General features: G+C 53.1%; 3 protein-coding genes across 3 annotated transcripts in view; 1 reads left to right on the forward strand and 2 right to left on the reverse strand.

The window, feature by feature from the left end:
* Positions 1-8,555, reverse strand: part of EMWEY_00007480 (Wd repeat protein, putative) — a gene marked incomplete at both ends in the record, with an annotated part of 13,386 nt that extends 4,831 nt beyond the window's left edge. Inside the window, 14 exons of the mRNA XM_013481872.1 lie at positions 141-281; positions 466-548; positions 665-709; positions 923-1,017; positions 1,372-1,516; positions 1,789-1,850; positions 2,039-2,210; positions 2,681-3,032; positions 3,175-4,808; positions 5,353-5,904; positions 6,600-6,607; positions 6,844-6,956; positions 7,052-7,261; positions 7,635-8,555. Of these exons, the coding sequence (XP_013337326.1) occupies positions 141-281; positions 466-548; positions 665-709; positions 923-1,017; positions 1,372-1,516; positions 1,789-1,850; positions 2,039-2,210; positions 2,681-3,032; positions 3,175-4,808; positions 5,353-5,904; positions 6,600-6,607; positions 6,844-6,956; positions 7,052-7,261; positions 7,635-8,555 (4,533 nt within the window). The remainder of the gene's footprint in view (positions 1-140; positions 282-465; positions 549-664; positions 710-922; positions 1,018-1,371; positions 1,517-1,788; positions 1,851-2,038; positions 2,211-2,680; positions 3,033-3,174; positions 4,809-5,352; positions 5,905-6,599; positions 6,608-6,843; positions 6,957-7,051; positions 7,262-7,634) is intronic.
* A 1,390-nt stretch (positions 8,556-9,945) lies between these two features.
* Positions 9,946-15,423, forward strand: EMWEY_00007490 (hypothetical protein, conserved; the record flags this gene model as incomplete). The annotated part of the gene is made up of 13 exons (XM_013481873.1): positions 9,946-10,767; positions 11,074-11,177; positions 11,810-11,879; positions 12,005-12,081; positions 12,224-12,298; positions 12,487-12,554; positions 12,766-12,863; positions 12,965-13,020; positions 13,187-13,330; positions 13,548-13,628; positions 13,916-13,981; positions 14,141-14,687; positions 14,914-15,423. The coding sequence occupies 13 exons, from the start codon at positions 9,946-9,948 to the stop codon at positions 15,421-15,423; spliced, it is 2,718 nt and encodes a 905-aa protein (XP_013337327.1).
* Positions 15,424-16,408: 985 nt separating this feature from the next.
* Positions 16,409-17,622, reverse strand: EMWEY_00007500 (hypothetical protein, conserved; the record flags this gene model as incomplete). The annotated part of the gene is made up of 4 exons (XM_013481874.1): positions 16,409-16,421; positions 16,585-16,716; positions 16,927-17,014; positions 17,391-17,622. The coding sequence occupies 4 exons, from the start codon at positions 17,620-17,622 to the stop codon at positions 16,409-16,411; spliced, it is 465 nt and encodes a 154-aa protein (XP_013337328.1).
* Between the last annotated feature and the right edge of the window lie 184 nt (positions 17,623-17,806).

Genomic DNA, 17,806 nt, shown 5'->3' on the forward strand with positions numbered 1-17,806 from the left:
ATAGCCTTCATATAGCACCCCAAGGATAAACCTATTCCTGATAAGATAAAATTCTCTATTCCTGTTCCTGTCAACTTCCCCTAAACCCTAAATCCCAAACCCTAAACCCTAAACCCTAAACCCTAAACCCTAAACCCTACTTTGAGTGCTGTAGCCATACAATGTAGACATTCTTTTTTATTTCTTCCCATTTGTGCGATCATTTTACTTCTTTTCATTTTTGCGGCAATTAATGCCGCTCGTAACTCAACAGATAATTCAGTTACTGGGTCAGCACCCCTCTATACACAAACCCTAAACCCTAAACCCTAAACCCTAAACCCTAAACCCTAATTTTTAGAAATTTTTGAGTTGTTAGAATGATACAAAACAAAACGTAACTCTAACAAGGAATAGACACCTTAAAGAACCCCACAAACACCAAACCCTAAACCCTAAACCCTAAACCCTAAACCCTCGGCATACCATTTCAAATGTACGGATGAATACAGTGAAGTAATGCGCGCTTCGGGCAGCGAGTCCATGCAATTCACCACACTTGCGCAGGCCTGCAGCAGCAGCAGTAACAGCAGCAACGGCAACAGTAGCAGCAATAGGATCAGCAGCAGCAGCAGCAACAGCAGCAGAAGCAGCAGCAGCAATAGCAGCAGCGTGGCAGTCTTACGATTGATTTCATCTTCTTGGACTTTTGTCGGATCCAAGGCTAAATCTGAAACACAAAACCCTAAACCCTAAACCCTAAACCCTAAACCCTAATACGGTGGAATACGGCAATCAATGCAAGGAGGTTCCTGAGGGTTTAGGGCTCTGACAGCGAGCCTAGGCTACACGATTGCCTACGGTCTACGGTCTAGGGTTTAGGGTTTAGCCTAAACCCTAAACCCTAAACCCTAAACCCTAAACCCTAAACCCTTATTCTTACCCGCCTCGTCATCATCCCCCGAGGGTTTTTCTCCCTTCCATTTGCAGATGTGAAGTTGTTCGTAGATATTCCCAAGCTCAAAGCACAGCTGCCGTCTGAGCCGCAAACCCTAAACCCTAAACCCTAAACCCTAAACCCTAACCTATGCAGTAACCTGTGTGCTCCCCTATGGAGGTTTTGACCCGTTTAGGGTTTAGGGTTTGGTGCCCTTTTTCTCTGCATAGAGAAGGGGTGTAGGGATTGAATATTAGAGTTTAGGGTTTATTATGTAGGGTTTGAAATTAGGGTTTAGGGTTTAGGGTTTAGGGTTTACACGAGATCAAGATAGAATTGAGGGTTTAGCTCAGCTGCTAGGGTTTCTAATAATTTGCATCTTCTCTGCAGCATCGCCATCACTCTCTTAATAGATCCTTCTATGTATATTAATTCCCTAATATACACAATCACACATTTGCTGCTGCTGCTGCTGCTGTTGCTGCTGCTGCTCCTGTTGCTGCTGTTGCTGCTGGTGGTGATGGCGGTGGTGGTGGTGGTGGTGGTGGTGCCGCTGCTGCTGCTGCTGCTGCTGCTGCTGCTGTTGAGGGGTTGGGCTTACTTGTATAGAGAGGATTGGAGGAGGCAGAGGCGCGTGTGATCAGTAGACCAGCTGTCTAGAGTAAATAGCTGCAGCAGCAGCAACAGCAGCAGCAGCAGCAGCAGCAGCAGCAGCAGTTGATTTAGCTGTCTCACGAGCTAGCGAGGGAGTCTTTGCATGGGAGGAGCAGCAACAACAGCAGCAGCAACAGCAGCAGCTACAGCAGCAGCAGCAGCAGCAGCAGCTACCTTGAGTGCAGCATTAGAGCAGAACATTGCTGCAGCAAAGAGACACCTTGGCCCATCAAATCCCTCAGCTACTGACAGACACCGCAGCCGCTGCAGCGACTCTTCCCTGCAGCAGCAGCAGCACCAACAGCAACAGCAGCAGCAGCAGCAACAGCCGCAGCAGTTACACCACTTGCTATCATGGCAACTTGCACAAATAGACTGGAAAACTCTAAACACTATCGATGCAAACCCTAAACCCTAAACCCTAAACCCTAAACCCCAAACCCTAAACCCTAAACCCTAAACCCTCACGGGAGATCCTTGAGGTCCGGCAGCAGAGGAGAAGTCTCATTCACAATCATCAGCTGTTTGTTCATCTGCACGAGCTCCTTAGACACCTGAGCAGCAGCAGAAGCAGCAACAGCAGCACAAACAGCAGCAGCTGCTGCAGCAGCAGCAGCAGGGGTCTCCGCAAATCTAACATCTGCAACAGCAGAAAGAATAGCAGCAGCAACAACAGCAGCAAAAACGGCAGCAACAGCCGCAACAGCAGCAGCAACAGCAGCAGCAGCAGCAGCAGCAGCAGCAGCAGCACTACAGACACCCACTGCTTGATGGAGATGTGGCAGCGAGATTGGTAGCAGCAGCAGTGTGCGCTCAGTCAGCAGCACCCATGACCTGCAGCAGCAGCAGCAGCAGCAGATGCAGCAGCAACAGCAGCAGATGGAGTAGCAGCAACAGCAGCAGATGAAGCAACAGCAGCAGCAGCAGCAGCAGCAACAGCTGCAGCATGCAGACAACACAGCAGTTGCAGCAGATGCTTGCCGTACATCTCTTCTTCTTTGATGCCATCTGCTGCTGCTGCTGCAGCTGCTGCTTCTGTGGGGTTAGCAGCAGCAGGCAGCAGCAGCAGTCGCTCATAGCGAGGCCGCAGCAGCAGCAGCGAAGTCTGACAGCTCGGGTGTCTCTGCAGCAAACCGCCAAAGTGCAGCGGCCAGCAGCAAATATCTTTGCTGCTGCTGCTGCTGCTGCTGCTGCTGCTGATGTCGTCACTACTGTCACTGCTGCTCCTGCTGCTGCTGCCAGCGCTAGTGCTGCTGGTGTCATTGCTGCTGCTGCTACTATCGCCTGGGCTGCTGCTGTTAATTTGTTGGGCAGCCTCGCTCCCTCCGTCTTTTTGCTGCTGCTGCTGCTGCAGTTGCTGCTGCTGCTGCTGGATGGTCTCCCTGATCTGCTGCTCTGGCAGCAGCAGCAGCAGATATGCATCCTCAACTGTAGAGTTGCAAACAGACAGCTTAGCTGCTTCCTGCAGCAGCAGCAGCAGCAAACACAGACAATAACTTGCTGGTCCTGCAGGAAAACGAACAGCAGCAGCAGCAGCAACAGAAGCAGCAACAACAGCAGCAACAGCAGCAACAGCAGCAGCAGAAGCGGCATATGAAGCTCACGTCTCTAGACAGGAGTTTCTCTAAATTCTCCCCCGGGTATTGTTCTTCTTGCTGCTGCTGCTGCTGCTGTTGCTGTTGCTGCTGCTCCTGCTGCTGTTGCTCCTGCTGCTGCTGCTGCTTCTTCTGCTGCCCTTTTTTATCTAATAGCTGCTCCTGCTGCAGCCATTCAGCAGCAAATTGGATGCCTTGCTGCTGCAGTTGTCTTGATGCCCTAAGACGAGTAGAATAGAGAGCAGCAAGTTGCTGCTGCAGCGCAGCAGCAAACTCAGCAAGTTGCTGCTGCTCGTGCTGCACTAAGGAGACAATAGGGACACAACCTAGATACAGTGTATCTGTTTCGTAGCTGTCTCCTTCTGCTGCTGCTGCTGCTGCTGTTGCTGCTGACTCCGAAGACTGCTGCTTCTGCTGCTGCTGCTGCTTCTGTTGCTGCTGCAGCATACGTCTTTGCTGTTTATCTTCTGCTGCTTCCTTAACAATTGCTGCTGCTGCATGCAGCAAGAATTCTGCTGTCAGCAGCTGCTGCTGCTGCTCCCAATAGTCTGCTAATCCTTCCATGTTGCGCAGCAGCTCGCGGGTATCAACAGCAACAGGAGCTAAGGCAAATAGTGCAGCAGCAGCAACCATGCTGCTGCTGCTGCTGCTGCTGGGAGTGGCGGTGGAGGTGCTCTTGCTGCTGCTGCTGCTGCTCAGAAGGGAGGCGCGCACAACTGATAACGCGGAAGTGCTGCTGTTGCTGCTGCTGCTGTTGCTGCTGCTGCAGCGGCAGCAGAGTAGAGCGGGGGGAGGGACTTCTGCTGCAGCTACGCGCAGCACATCTGCTGCTGCTGCTGCTGCTGCCGCTTCTCTGTATTCCTTATCCCAGTACTGCTGCTGCTGCCACAGGGCTTGCTGCTGCTGCCTATAGACATGGCGCTGCTGCAGCAGCTGCAGCAATGCTGCAGCAGATGCTGCGGCTGCTGCTGCTCCTGAATTGTCCTGATCCGTTTGCTGCTGTTGCTGCCCCTCCTCCTTCCCTGTGCTGCTTATGCTGCTAAAGCTGCTGAATGTGCTGCTGCTGCTGCTGCTGCTGTCCTGCAGCAGCGTCACCTGTGCCCCTACGCAGCTAGCCAGCAGCTCTTGAGATGCATGCACTTGCTGCAGCATTTCCCATAGATGCTGCTGCTGCTGCTGCTGCTGCTGCTGCTCTTTTTGCTGCAGCAGCAGCCTCTTGGCTTCCTGCAGCAAAGGGTTGATATTAGCATATGCTGCTGCTGCTGCTGCTGCTTCCCGCCACCGGGTGTATGTACACACTAAATCCAGCAGCAGACCAGCAGCACGCAGCAGCAAAGACACAGGAGAATAAAACAGCAGCAAAGGAACAGCAACACAATCAGGACAACCTGCTGCTCCTCCTGCTTCTCCTGCTGCTGCACTTGCTGCTGCTGCTGCTGCTGAGAGCACCCCTGCACTAGAGCACCCCTCTCCCTGCTGCTGATTGTTTCCGCATGTATCTCCCTGCTGCTGCTCTTGCTGCTGCTGCTGCTGCTGCTGCTGCTGCAGTCCCTCAAACTTAACAACTTTAGTCAGCAGCAGCAGCGCTAGCCGCAGCCGCTGCATGCCTTCTGCTGTTTCTTCTGTTGCTATCTTGCTGCTGCCTATTAATGCCATTAAATGCGACAGCAGCAGCAGCAGCCGCTGCTGCGGCAGCAGCAAGCGGCAACCAAGATCTGCAAGAGGAACTGCTGCTGCTGCAGCAACACAGGAAGCACAAAATCCATGTACGCAGAGCAGCATCAACAGCAGCAGCAGCAGCAACAGCAACAGCAGAAACAGCAACAGCAACAGCAACAGAAACAGCAACAATAAAAGCAGCAACAGCAACAGCAACAGCATAGCAGCAGCAGCAACAACAACAACAACAACAGCCAACCCAGCAGCAAAGTCAATGCAAGCAGCAGGAATAAGAATAAACAGCAGCAGCAACAGCAGCAGCAGCAACAGCAGCAGCAACAACAGCAGCAGCAGCAACAGCAACAGCAGCAACAGCAGCAGCAGCACCAACAGCTGCAACAGCAGCAGCACCAGCAGCAGCAGCAGCAGGTTGCTGACGTATTGTGCATGTTTGCTGCATTGATCTTCTTAATAGTTTATAACATCTTCTTGCCTTTTGCTGCAGCAAACTTCTTCCTGCATATTTACCAACAAATACTTGCTGCACTTGCTGCTGCTGCTCCTCCTCCTCTTGCTGCTGCTGCTGCTGTTGCTGCTGCTGCTGCTGCTGCTCCTGCTGCAGCTGGGGATCCTCCCAATCACTATCAAGAATTGCCCAATAACGAACTAATGCAGCAGGAAGCTCTTCGGTCTCAAAGGTAAGGATTTCTGCTTCTAAGCTGCTGCTGCTGCTGCTGCTGCTGCTGTTGCTGTTGCTGCTGCTGCTGTTGCTGTTGCTGCTGCTGCTGTTGCTGTTGCTGGTGTCGGTGTCGCCACTGGAGAGAAGATCTTCTGCTAGCTCAATCGCCTCAGCAATTCTCTCATTGGCAGACGCATCAGCTGCTGCTGCTGCTGCTGCTGTTGCTGCTGTTGCTGCTGTTGCCTTCGATGGCGTCTCTGCTACTGTTGTTGCTGCTGAGGCGCAGGGGCTCTTCTCTTGCTGTTGCTGCTGCTGCTTTGCCTCCGTCGGCAGCGGGTCAACTGGCGACGGCACCTGCTGCTGTTGCTGCTGCTGCTGCACCGCAGCGCCGGAGGCAGCAACTGACGGACTCATGAGCAGCAGAAACAGCAGCAGCAGACTAGCCCGGCATATATAGCAGCTGTCGTAGCCGCAGCAGCAGCTGCTGCTGCTTAAGTGGTGTTGAGTCTTATAGGTGCTGCTGCTGTTGCTGCTGTTGCTGCTGCTGTTGTTGCTGCTGCTGAAACAGTAACAAAAGAGGTCATTAATGTACAACAGTGAGCAATATTGCTGCTGCTGCTGCTACGGTATGCTGCAGCAGCTGCTGCTGCTGCTGTTGAGCGCTGCCGACGAGCGGGGCCCCGAAGGGGCCCCTACTGAAGCAGCAGTAGCAGCTGCAGCAGCAGCAGCAGCAGCAGCAGCAGCAGCAGCAGCAGCAGCAGCAGCAGCCTAAGTTTGTGTCTTAGATATATTTTCTTTTAATTATAGTATTTATAACAGTTTAAGCAGCAACTAATTTGCTGCTGCTGCTGCTGTGCTGCACCTCCGCCACCCCCCGCTGCAGTGCAGCGGCGACCCAGTCAAACCCTAAACACTAATCCGAGCAAACCCTAAACCCTAAACCCTAACCTGAGCAAACCCTAAACCCTAGTTTCAGCAAAGACTTAACCCTAATCTTAGCCAACCCTAAACCCTAATCTGAGTAAACCATAAACCCTACTCAGAGTAAATCCTAAACCCTAATCTACGACTACCCTAAACCCTATTCTACGATTACCGTAAACCCTAGTATCAGCAAACCCTAAACCCTAAACCCTAAACCCTAATATATCTCAAACCCTAAACACCGACCTTCTCAGTACCCAAAAAAAGATCTTGAGGATTTGCATAAATCATATTGAGGGTTTAGTGTTTTGCTGCTGCAGCAACCATATTATCAGCAGCAGCAAGGGTTTACGCGAGGGTTTACGCGAGGGTTTACGTCTTAATAGCAAGGGTTTACGCCCCCCCGCTATCCGTACACCCGAGAGGGCTGGGGTTTATACCCCAGAGGCACTGAGGCCTGCTGCTGCTGGTGCATCTGCTGCTGCTTCTGCTGCTGCTTCTGCTGCAGACCTGGCAAGCTCCGCTGCAGCTGCAGTAGCAACAGTCACACTGCTGCTGCAGAAGGACTAGAGGCAGCAGCGGTCACTGCAGCAGCAGCAGCAGCAGCAGCCGATGCTGCTCCACCGCTCTCGCTGCTGCTGCAGCTGCTTCTGCTTCTGCTGCTTCTGCTGCAGCATTTAAGCTCTGGTGTCTGCTGTTGTAGCACACAACCCCAAGGAGGGGAAAACGGCAGCAGATTTCTTTGCTTCTGCTACCGCCGCTGCTGCTGCTGCTGCTACTGCTGCTGCTGCTACTGCTGCTGCTGCTACTGCTGCTGCCGCGCGGGCGGGACAGCTCTGAGCAGAGTCGAATTTGAGGACGAAAGGAAGAGAGCAGCAGCAGCAGCAGCAGCAACTGCTGCAGCTACTGCAGCAGCAACAACGAACAACTGCTGCAGCTGCAGCTGCTGCTGCTGCTGCTGTATATTTTATCTATATCTAAGAGAGATTCTTTCTCCTTGTCTTTTTCTTCTTTTTCTTCGCGCCAATCTATTTCTTTTATTCATACACTGAGCACAAACCCTAAACCCTAAACCCTAAACCCCTAAACCCTAAACCCTAAGCCCCTAAACCCTAAACCCTTTTTAGGCATAAATAGAAGGCACTAAAACCCTAAACCCTAAGCCCTAGACTATTGAGTAGGCATAAACCCTACACTTGCTGCTTACCTCGAGCTGCTCTTGCTTCTTCCCGTCGGGTTGTGCTCCTGCTGCTGCTGCATCCGCTGCTCCTGCTGCTGCTGCATCAGTTGCTGCTGCATTAGCTGCTGCTGCTGGTGCTGCAGCAGGGGGTTTAATGTTGGGTATCTTTAGAAGAAATGGTGCTGCTGCTGCTTCTCGCGAATAGCTGAGGAGGCAGGAGATGGCGTCTGCTGCTGCTGCTGCTGCTGCTGCTGCTGCTGCTTCTGCTGCATCTGCTGCTTCTGCTGCTGCTGTTGTTGCTGCTGCAGCAGGTACTTTGCCAAAGTAGGAAAGGCTGCATTGTCTATAATACTCTAGCAAGGCTAGGCCAGCAGCATGAGAAGCTGCTGCTGCTGCTGCTGCTGCTGGTGCTGCTGTTCCTGCTGCTGCTGATTCGGTTGCGGTTGCTGCTGCTGCTGATTCTGTTGCTGCTGCTGCTGCTGCTGCTTCGGATTTCGTGGCTCCCTGTGCTGCAGTTGGCTCCCCTGCAAGTGTTGCTGCGCCTGCCGTTGAAGCAGGTGCTGCTGCTGCGATTGCTGCTGCTGCTGCTGTTGCTGCTGCTGCGTTTGGTGATGCATGCGCAGCTTCAACGGCTTCCGTAGCAGCAGGTGCTGCCCTAGCAGCAGCTGCAGCAGCTGCCCTAGCAGCTGCTGCTGTTGCTGCTGTTGCAGTTGTCGTTGTTGGAGACTCTGTACCGTTGCCGTTCGACTGCTGCTGCTGCTGCTGCTTCTTGGCTTGCATGTGCATAGAGACACTGCGGGGACGGCTACCGGGAATGAGGAGCCTGCTGTTGCTGCTGCTGCTGCTGCTGTGTGCTGCTGCTGCTGCTGCTGCTCTCCCTGGAGCAGCCGCAGCAAAACGTCTGCCAAGGGCACCTCTAGCAGAGGATAACAACCAAAGAGACATCATCTTGTGTTGTTGCTGCTGCTGCTGCAGTTGTTGCTGTAGCAGCAATCGGGGTATATTTGCTGCTGCTGCTGCTGCTGCTGCTACTGCTGCAGAGCGTTTGTTGACTTGCAGTCTGCTGCAGCAAAGCAGCAACAGCAGCAGGGCTAAACTCTCCACAGCAAATGACGACGCCGCCCCCACTGCAAGTGTATTAAGTAATACTGCTGCTTCTGCTGCTGTTGCTGTTGTTGCTGCTGCTGTTGCTGCTGCTGCTGCTGCAGCAACTCAACACACGGGCGAAGCCAAGGCGTCTACAGCACCGCTGCTGTCGTTGTTGCTGCTGTTATTGCCTTCCTTCCTGCTGCTTTAATAGTCAATAATAAGGATTAAGATTTATATATTAACTTTCAGCAGCAGTAGCTGCTGCTGCTGCTGCAGCAGCAGCAGCGGTTTGAGCCAGCCCCAGAGAGAGCGACCCCACCACTTGACTTCTAGCTACTGCTGCTGTTGCTGCTGCTGTTGTTGCTGCTGATGATGCTGTTATGCATGCAGCAGCAGCAAATTATTACTGATTTACTTATTTAGATATGTCTGCTGCTGCTGCTGCTGCCAGCTCCTGTTTTTTCTAGAAGACAAGAGCCGCAGCAGCAGCAGAGCCACAGCAGCAGCCGACTGGCATGAGCAGTAGCAGCGGCAGCAGCAGCAGCAGCTGCTGCTGCTGCTGCTAATGTGTTGACATCCTCATACGAATGAGGAGGAGTTGCTGCTGTAGAGTTAGCTGCAGGAAGGCATAGTAGCAACTGCAGCCCCCTAGAATCCAGCAGCAGCAGCAGCAGCAGCAGCCAGTGCTGCTGCTGCTGCTGTACCTCCCCAGCAAAGCTTTTGTCCCCTCATAAGACACCTCCAGCAGCAGTCGGGACGACAGCAGCAGAAGCAGCTGCACACCAGCGGCTGCTGCTGCAACACCTGCAGCAGCTCTAGCTGTAGCAGCCACAACAGCAGCAGCAAAGGCAGCAGCAGGACGCAGACTGCTGCCCCAACGGTGCTGCATGCAGCTAACAACGTTGCAGCAGCAGTAGTAGAGGGCCACCAGCAAGGATCGCAGCAGTTGCAGCAGCAGAGGAGATTCCGTCGGCTGTTCCTGCAGCAACCGCCACAAATGCAGCAGCAGCAGCAACTGCTGCTGCAGCAGCAGCATGATTTTTCTGTGGACTACCCCTTTTGTCCCCTGCTGCCAGACCCCTTAGACCCATCAAGAGACCACTGCAGCAATGACAGCAGCAGCTGCTGCTGCTCCTGCTGCAGCAACAGCAGCGGCAACAAGTGCAGCGTCTCAGCCCCGGCGAGTCTGCTGCTTGAATCACGCGCAATATGTGCGCAGCAGCAGCAGCAGCAGCAGCAGGAGCTTATAATGCAAGCCGTGTTGTTGCTGCAGGAGGCCGACGCACAGAAACTGCAGCAACAGGATAACCAACTGCAGCAGGAGCAGCAGGTGCCGCTGCAGCACTCGCGAGCTGCGCAGCAGCTGCTCCAGCAGCTGCTGCAGCACGAGCAGCAGAATCAGGAAGATGAGCATCTGCTGCAGCAGATAGAAGCAGCAGCAACAGCGCAGTGCACCTCAGGAGAATGGGTAGGGGATATGTTGTCCATTTGCTGCTGCCAGGAAGCAGCAGCAGCAGACATGCTGCTGCTGCTAGGGTCGCCAGAGCCGGAGCAGCAGCAGCAGTTGCTGCAGCAGCAGCACTTCATGCGCTCCCAGTACAGGCAGCGTGTGAAGCAGCTGCAGCAGCAGGAGAAGCAGCAGCAGCTGCTGGATGAGAATATAAGAAGCAGCAGCGCAGCAGCAGCAGCAGCAGCAGCAGCGGGATCAGATGACCCCAGTGTGCTGCAGCAGCTGCGCTCTCTTGTCTATCGCCACACCGCACTCAGCAGCAGCAGCAGCAGCAGCAACAGCGACAACAGCAGCCGCAGCGACAACAGCACCAACAGCGAGAGCAGCACAAGCGACAGCGACAGTAGCATCAGCACGAGCGAAAGTTGCAGCAACAGCAACAGCAGCAACAGCAGCAGCAGCAGCAGCAGCAGCAGCGACAGCAGCAAGTGGTATTTTGCTGCACTGTGGCTGCAGCATTCATTAGGGAGACACAGCGATTTGCTGCAGGTCCTGCAACGGCACCCGCAGCAGCAGGCAGCAGTAGACGCGCAGCTGCTGCTGCTAAAGGCGCATGCACTGGTGAGCAGCAGCAGCAGCAGCACAAGCAGCAGCAGCAGCACAAGCAGCAGCAGCAATAGTTAGTGCAAGCATATTGGCAGTTCAAGAGTTGTTGGTGCTCCACGTAACATAGGAGGGTTGCTACAGTTGCTGCTGCTGCTGCTGCTGCTGTTGCTGCTGCTGCTGCTGCAGGTGCGTCTAGGGAAGAGGAAGGAGGCAGCAGAACTGCTGAGTTTAAATGCGACGAGTAAAGACATTGAGGTAAGGGTTTAATAATTAGGGTTTAGGGTTTAGGGTTTAGGGTTTAGGGTTTACGGTGGGGTTTAGGGTTTAGGGTTTGGAGCGTGTGTTGGTTTGCTGCTGCTGCTGTTGTTGCTGCTGCTGCAGCTGCTAAGCTGGCAGCAGCTGCTGCTCGCTGGGGTGTACAGACAGTGCGAGTTCACAGAGCTGCAGATTGAGGCCTTGAGGAGCTGCAGCAGCTGCAGCAGCAGCAGAAGCATGACTGCTGCTGCTTTTGCTGCAGCAACAGAACTCTTAGGGAGGCACCTCTTGCCTCCAGAGGAGGGTACGTTTGCTGCTGTTGCTGCTGCTGCTGCCGCAGCTGGTGCTGCTGCTGCTGGCGCATCTGCTGCTGCTGCTGCTGCCGCAGCAGCAGCAGCTGCTGCTTCTGTTGCCATTGCTGATGTAGCTGCTGCTGTGGAATTGGTTGCTGCGAATGCTGCTGCGTCTCTATCTGTTGCTGCGTCATCGTCGCCACCGTTGCTGCTGCTGCTGTTGCTGCTGCTGCTGCTGCTGCAGAGCTAAATATATTTTCTACCTTGGCTTTGTCACAACAGGATCTATGCCTCAAGTACTGCTAAACCCTAAACCCTAAACCCTAATTAGAAAGCCTGCTAGCTGAAGGCAACGGGAACTCTAAACCCTAAACCCTAGCCACCCTGTGCTGCAGCGGCAGCTGTTGCAGCAGCAGCTGCCGCTGCTCATGCAACAGCAGTAGTAGTAGGAAGAGCAGCAGTAGCAGCAGCAGCAGCAGAATCTGCTTCTTTTGGATTGTATACTGCAGGTGGCTGCTGCTGCAGCGCGCTGAGCTCGGCCCCCGCAGCACCAAACCTCTGCGGCTCTCGCAAGTCAATGTAAGCAGCAGCAGCAGCAGCAGCAGCAAACAGCAGCAGCAGTCAGTGCTGCTTGGCATCAATCGACACTGTACTGCAATCAGAGCTTGCTGCTGCTTTTGCTGCTGTTGTTGCTGCTGCTGCAGACCGCTGGCGCCTTTGCTTTGCTGCAGCAGCTGCCATTGCCTTCTGCCTACAGCAGCTGTGGCCTCGCCTTCTCAAGGTACGCCTTGCCTCCACTGCAACAGCAGCAGCAGCAGCAGCAGCAGCAGCAGCAGCAGCAAATGCAGCACCATACATTCGTGTCCTCCCAGTAGGTTCTAGGGATTAGGGTTTAGGGTTTAGGGTTTAGGGTTTGTGCTCAGCTTTAATGCAAGGAGTACTGCACGACGAGCGCTGCTCGGAGGAAGAGCAGAGGAAGCCCTCGCTGTCTGCAACATGTAAACCCTAAACCCTAGCCAAACCCTAAACCCGTGCTAGACCCTAAACCCTAAACCCTTGCAACACCGTAAACCCTCTCTTGTTCATTGCCCTGCCATATTTCTCTAGCACAGTAAGCGCTACAATGCAGGCGGCGTCAAGGGTTTGGGGTTTAGGGTTTAGGGTTTAGGGTTTAGGGTTTGTGCAGTCTGCTGAATGGAGATCCTTTTGACTCGGATACGATACGCATAGCTTGCAGTGCAACTCTTTTGGCTCGTAAGCTGCTGCTGCTGCTGCTGCTGTTGCTGCTGCTGCTGTAGTTGGCGGTGCTATTGTTGGTGCTTCTGTTGCCGCCACTGTTGTTGTTGCTGCTGCTGCAATTATTGCTGGTGCTGCTGCTGCAGTGTGTGCGGCTTTATCCCCCGATGCTGTTGCTGCTCATGCGAGTGCCACTTTGTTTGCTGCTGCTGCTGCTGCTGCGCTGCAGCGCATGCAGTAGAGGGTTTGCAGCAGCTGCTGCTGCTGCTATCGAGAGCAGAGGGACGAAGCCATCGCATGCAGTGCTTCTCCACTGCGTGTCTTCTGGTAAGGTCCTGCTGCTGCTGCTGTTGCTACTGCTACTGCTGCTGCTGCTGCTGCTGCTTGACGGGATATAGCACTCATGGTGATTGTTGCTTGTGCTGCAGCGCGGGACTATTGAATTTACCTATGGGAGGTTTCGTGCTGCAGCAGAATCAGCAGCGTAAGCCTAGCAGCAGCAGCAACAACAACAGCAGCAGCAACAACGGTAGCAGCAGCAACAGTAGTAGCAGCAACGATGACCTTAGCAGCAGCAGTAGCAACAGACGTTGCGGTAGCAAGGGAGTCATGTGTTATTGATGCTGCTGCTGTTGTGTCTGCTGCTGCAGCAAGGCCATTCAACTAGGGGACAAGTCGATTGAGCTGCTGCTGCTGCTGGCTGCTGCAGACGATAGACTGCAGCAGCAGCAGCAGCAGCAGCAAATCAACTCAGGAAGGCTTGCGCTTGAGGCGATAGAAAGGCTATACCCATGGTAGGCATGCAATGACTACTGCTGCTGCTGGTCCTATTCCTGCTGCTGCTGCTGCAGCTGCTGGTCCTCCTGCTGCTGTTGCACCGATTATAGCTACGCCTTTTGCTGCTGTTGCTGCTACTCCTTCTGCTGCGTCCCATAGTGCTGTTGTCCCCGTGCTGACGCAAGAATGTACATTGTAAAACTGCTGCTGCTGTTGTTGCTGCTGCTGCTGCAGTTGCAGCGATGCTTTGCTGCTGAGCGCTCGAGTAGAAATGCGTCGGCAGCAAATGGCGACATCAGAGACTCTGCAGCGCAAGTATGGTGCTGCTGCTGCAGTGTATATACACCGCGCGTTGTAAGAAATTACCTGCTTGCTGCTGCTGTTGCAGATGCTGCTGCTGTTGCTGCTGCTGTCGCTGCTGCAGCTGATAATTGTACTTCGGGCAGTAACAGCATTCTGCTGCTGCTGCTAGCCGGCGGTGCAACATTTGCTGTTGCCTCTCCTGGTGCTGCTGCTAGTGCGGCTTCTACGAATACTGCTGCTGTTAATGTTGCTGCTACTAGTGCTGCAGTGTGGCTCTGCTGCTTCTGCTGCTGCTGCAGGGAGCTGCGGCCGAGTTGTGCTTTGCTGCTCAACGAGTTGGGGGTGCTAGCGGCAGCAACAAGGAAGTATGTTTTGCTGTTGCTGCTGTTGCTGCTGCTGCTGCTTCTTGAGGAACTTGACCTGACTTGCTGTTGTGTCAGCTCGTGCTTCTGCATTAGCATTGATTGCTTTTTATTGTCTGCATTCTGCTGCTGCCTGTGTTGCTGCTGCTGCTGCTGTTTCAGCTACAAGAACGCGCTGCGGTGGATGGAAAGGACTGTGTCTGTTGCTGCTGCTGCCGTTGGTGCTGCTGAGGATACACCCGGGAAGTGTCCTGAGTTGCCTCAGTACTTCGCAAACCTTGCAGTGTGCCAGCTGCGCGTGGGGCGTCTATCTGCTGCTGCTGCTGCTGCAGCAGCAGCATTACAAGCAGCAGCAAAGCTAGCGCAGCTAACTGGTTGCCCTTTTGCTGCTGCCGCTACATCCTTCCACGACTCTCTTTATGAGCTGCAGCAGCTGCGTAGCAGCAGAACGAACCCTGCTGCAGCGGCAGCAGCTGCTGCAGCAACTGCAGCAGCAGCAGCTGCTGCTGCTGCAGGAGCAGGAGGAGCAGCAACAAGTCCCCTGGTGGAGCATCTAGACGGGGATGAATTAGCATGCAGACACCTAAGAAGACAGTTTGCTGCTGCAGCAGACTCTGTGCTGCTTGTTGCTGCTGAGGCTTCCTTAGTATTGGGGATTTGCCATCTACGCAGCTCTAATGGAGAAGCTGCTGCTGCTCTCCTGGCATACGTACGCCTGCTGCTGCAGCTGTTGCTCCTGCTGCTGTTGCTTGTGGTATTGTTGCTGTTGCTGCTGCACGTAATGCTGCTTCGGCGTGTTGTGTGCTGTAACCGCACAAGGGGTTTCTTGCTGCTGTTGTTGCTGCTGCTGCTGCTGCACAAGTGATCCTGGTCTTTCTGCGTGTCGTAGAGCTGCCATGATGCTGCGGTTGCTGCTGCTGTTGCTGCTGCTGCAGGCAATAAGCCTAACGTGGGCTCATAAAACCCGAGGCAGCGGGCAGGCCAACTGGGTGCAGGCGGAAGCAGAGGCAGCAGCAGCAGCAGCAAACGCGGGGGTGGTTCAGCAGCAAAGCTCGCGGCTGCTGCTGCTGCAGCGCCTCTATGTTATGGCAGTAGAATCAGCGGACACAGCAACAGCAGCACCAACACAGAGGCCGACAGCAGACTCTGCTGCTGCACCCGCAGCAGCTGCTTCAGCAGCGTGGCTCCCCCCAGGGATTGAGAAAGAGATGATGCAACAACAGCAGCAGCAACAGCAACAGCAGCAGAGCCAGGTATATGCGGAGCAAAGAGAGCCGATGGATGAGGACGTCGCGCAATGGGCAGCAGCTGTGCAGCAGCAGCACCAGCAAGCCAAAGAAAAACTGCAAGAGCTTGCAGCATCCCTCATTTGCAGCAGCAGCAGTAGCAACACCAGCAGTAGCAGCAGCAGCAGTAGCAGCAGCAGTAGTGGCGACAATATGTAACAATTCTATAGAGTTTTGTTCAGCAGCAGCTGCAGCTGCTGCTGCAAACACAGGCAGTTTTAAACTAAAGGCAGCAGCAGCAGCAGCAGTACTGCTGTTGCTGCTGTAGCAGCAGCAACAGCAGCAGCTGCTGCTGCTGCTGTTGCAGGGTTTCATAGTGCAGCGGCGCGCATGGCTTTGGCCTCCGCTTCTGCGTAATCTTTTGGATCGAGTTGGCGAAGATTCACGAGTCTGCAGCAGCAGCAGCAGCAGCACATGTAGCAGCAGCAACAGCTATACAAGCACCAGTAGCAGCAATAGCAGCAGTAGTAGCAGCAGGTGCACCAATATCAGCACCAGTAGCAGCAGCAACAATAGAAGCAGCAATAGCAGCACCAGTAGAAGCATCTGCAGCAGATAGGAACCTTACGGCTTTAGTGCGTCTGCTGCTGCAGCAAGAGCTGCTTCTGCTGCTGCTGTTGCTGCTTCGCTGTTTAGACGGGCTTGCAGCTCAACTAGCCAACAGGGGTTCTCACTCCACATGGGCTGTGTGTGACTTGAATCCTGCAGCAGCAGCAGCAGCAGCAAGAGTAGCAGCAACAGCAGCAATAGTAATAGCAGCAATTCAGTAGCAGCAGCAACAAAAGCAGAAGCAGCAGGAGCAACAAGTAGCACCTCCACCCGCAGATACAGCCGTGTAGCACCAACAGTACCACTAGCAACGAAAACAGCAACAGCAACACCAGCAATAACAGCAGCAGCAGCAACAACAGCAACAGCAGCAGCAGCAGCAGCAGCAGCAGCTTACAAGGAAGTGCTGCTGGACGAGCAGAGTGACATGTCGATTCGTTTTTGGTTTGAAATGGAAAACATCAGCAGCAACATATATCGACCCTAAGCGTCTAAATAAATAAATAAATAAATAAATAAATAAATAAATAAATAAATAATTTAATTAATTAATTAAATTATTATTTAATTAATTATTATATTATAATTATCTCTATTATTCATTGTACCTTTAGTACAAAAAACGACGAAAAAATATGAAAAAAAAAATGACCTTCGTAAACCCTAATAAACCCTCATAAACCCTAATAAACCCTTATAAACCCTAATAAACCCTAAACCCTAATAAACCCTAAACACTAATAAACCCTAAACCCTATAGTAAACCCTAACCTGAATCCTAGAGCCTTAAGAACTCCTCTCATTGCTTGTGTTGTTTGTGTGCAGATAACTTTAGCTGTCTCTGCAGCTCTCCTTGCATGCAACCCCCCAACTAATACACCTTGATCTCGATAATATAATATGCTGCATATACACCCCAAAACCCTAAACCCTAATAAACAATTATAAACCCTAATTAACCGCTGGAAACCCTAAACCCTATGGTGTAAGGGAAGGGGGGTATATGGGGAAGAGAACAAGGGTTTATGGTCTAGGGTTTAGTCACTGCACTGAAATACGCTGAAGGCCACAAAATTAGGGTTTGGGGTTTAGGGTTTAGGGTTTGGGGTTTACCAAGTATCTTTAATCTCCTGAGGTTCGTTGTACCAACGCAGCGTCACCTCTTGAGGTGTCCCTGCTCGCTTCCTCATATCCATGCACCCTGCAGCAACAGCAACAACAGCAACAGCAGCAGCAGCAGCAGCGGTTGCAGTACCGATAGCAGCAACTGATGCAGAAGCAGCAACATAAACAGCAACTGCAGCAAAATCAGCAGGAACAGTATGATACCACCGCCCCCTAAACCCTAAACCCTAAACCCTAAACCCTAACCTGTGTTTTGTGGTGCTGTTTGTAAGGTAACATCCATCCAGCTGGATATACAGTGCACATCTGCTGTGCTGCTGCAGTACTGCAGCAACTTTTCTCTCTCTTCTTGTGTCTTTAGTATACCCTAATAAAACCACCACAAGCACAAGGGTTTAGGGTTTAGGGTTTAGGGTTTTTGTAGGGTTTAGGATTATATCGGTGCCGGGCACGAGCACAGAAGCCACTGCCACTGCTGCTGTTGTTGTTGTTGTTTCTGCTGCTGCTGCTCTCGTTGGTGCTGCTCTTGCTGATGCTGCTGATGCTGCTGCCGTTGCTGCTGCTGCTGCTGCTGCTGCTGCTCACCCGTAACCGCATCTCCGTATATACAGAGGGGCTGTCGGATGTCTGGGCAGCTTGGCCTTCCCCCTTCGCATCTTCCCATCCAGAGAATAAAGAACTCATTACGGGCTATATCTAGGGTTTAGGGTTTAGGGTTTAGGGTTTAGGGTTTATGTTGTGGGCCCCTAGCGGGGCCGGGGGGCCCCCGAAGGTACAGACAACAAAGACGAGAGGAATAACTCAAACCCTTCTCCGCACATCTAAGAGGTTTAGGGTTTACGGTGTAGGGTTTAGGGTTTAGGGTTTT

The sequence above is a fragment of the Eimeria maxima genome, genomic scaffold, assembly GCF_000499605.1.
Source record: "Eimeria maxima Weybridge genomic scaffold, Emw_scaff45, whole genome shotgun sequence".
Taxonomy (NCBI): domain Eukaryota; phylum Apicomplexa; class Conoidasida; order Eucoccidiorida; family Eimeriidae; genus Eimeria; species Eimeria maxima.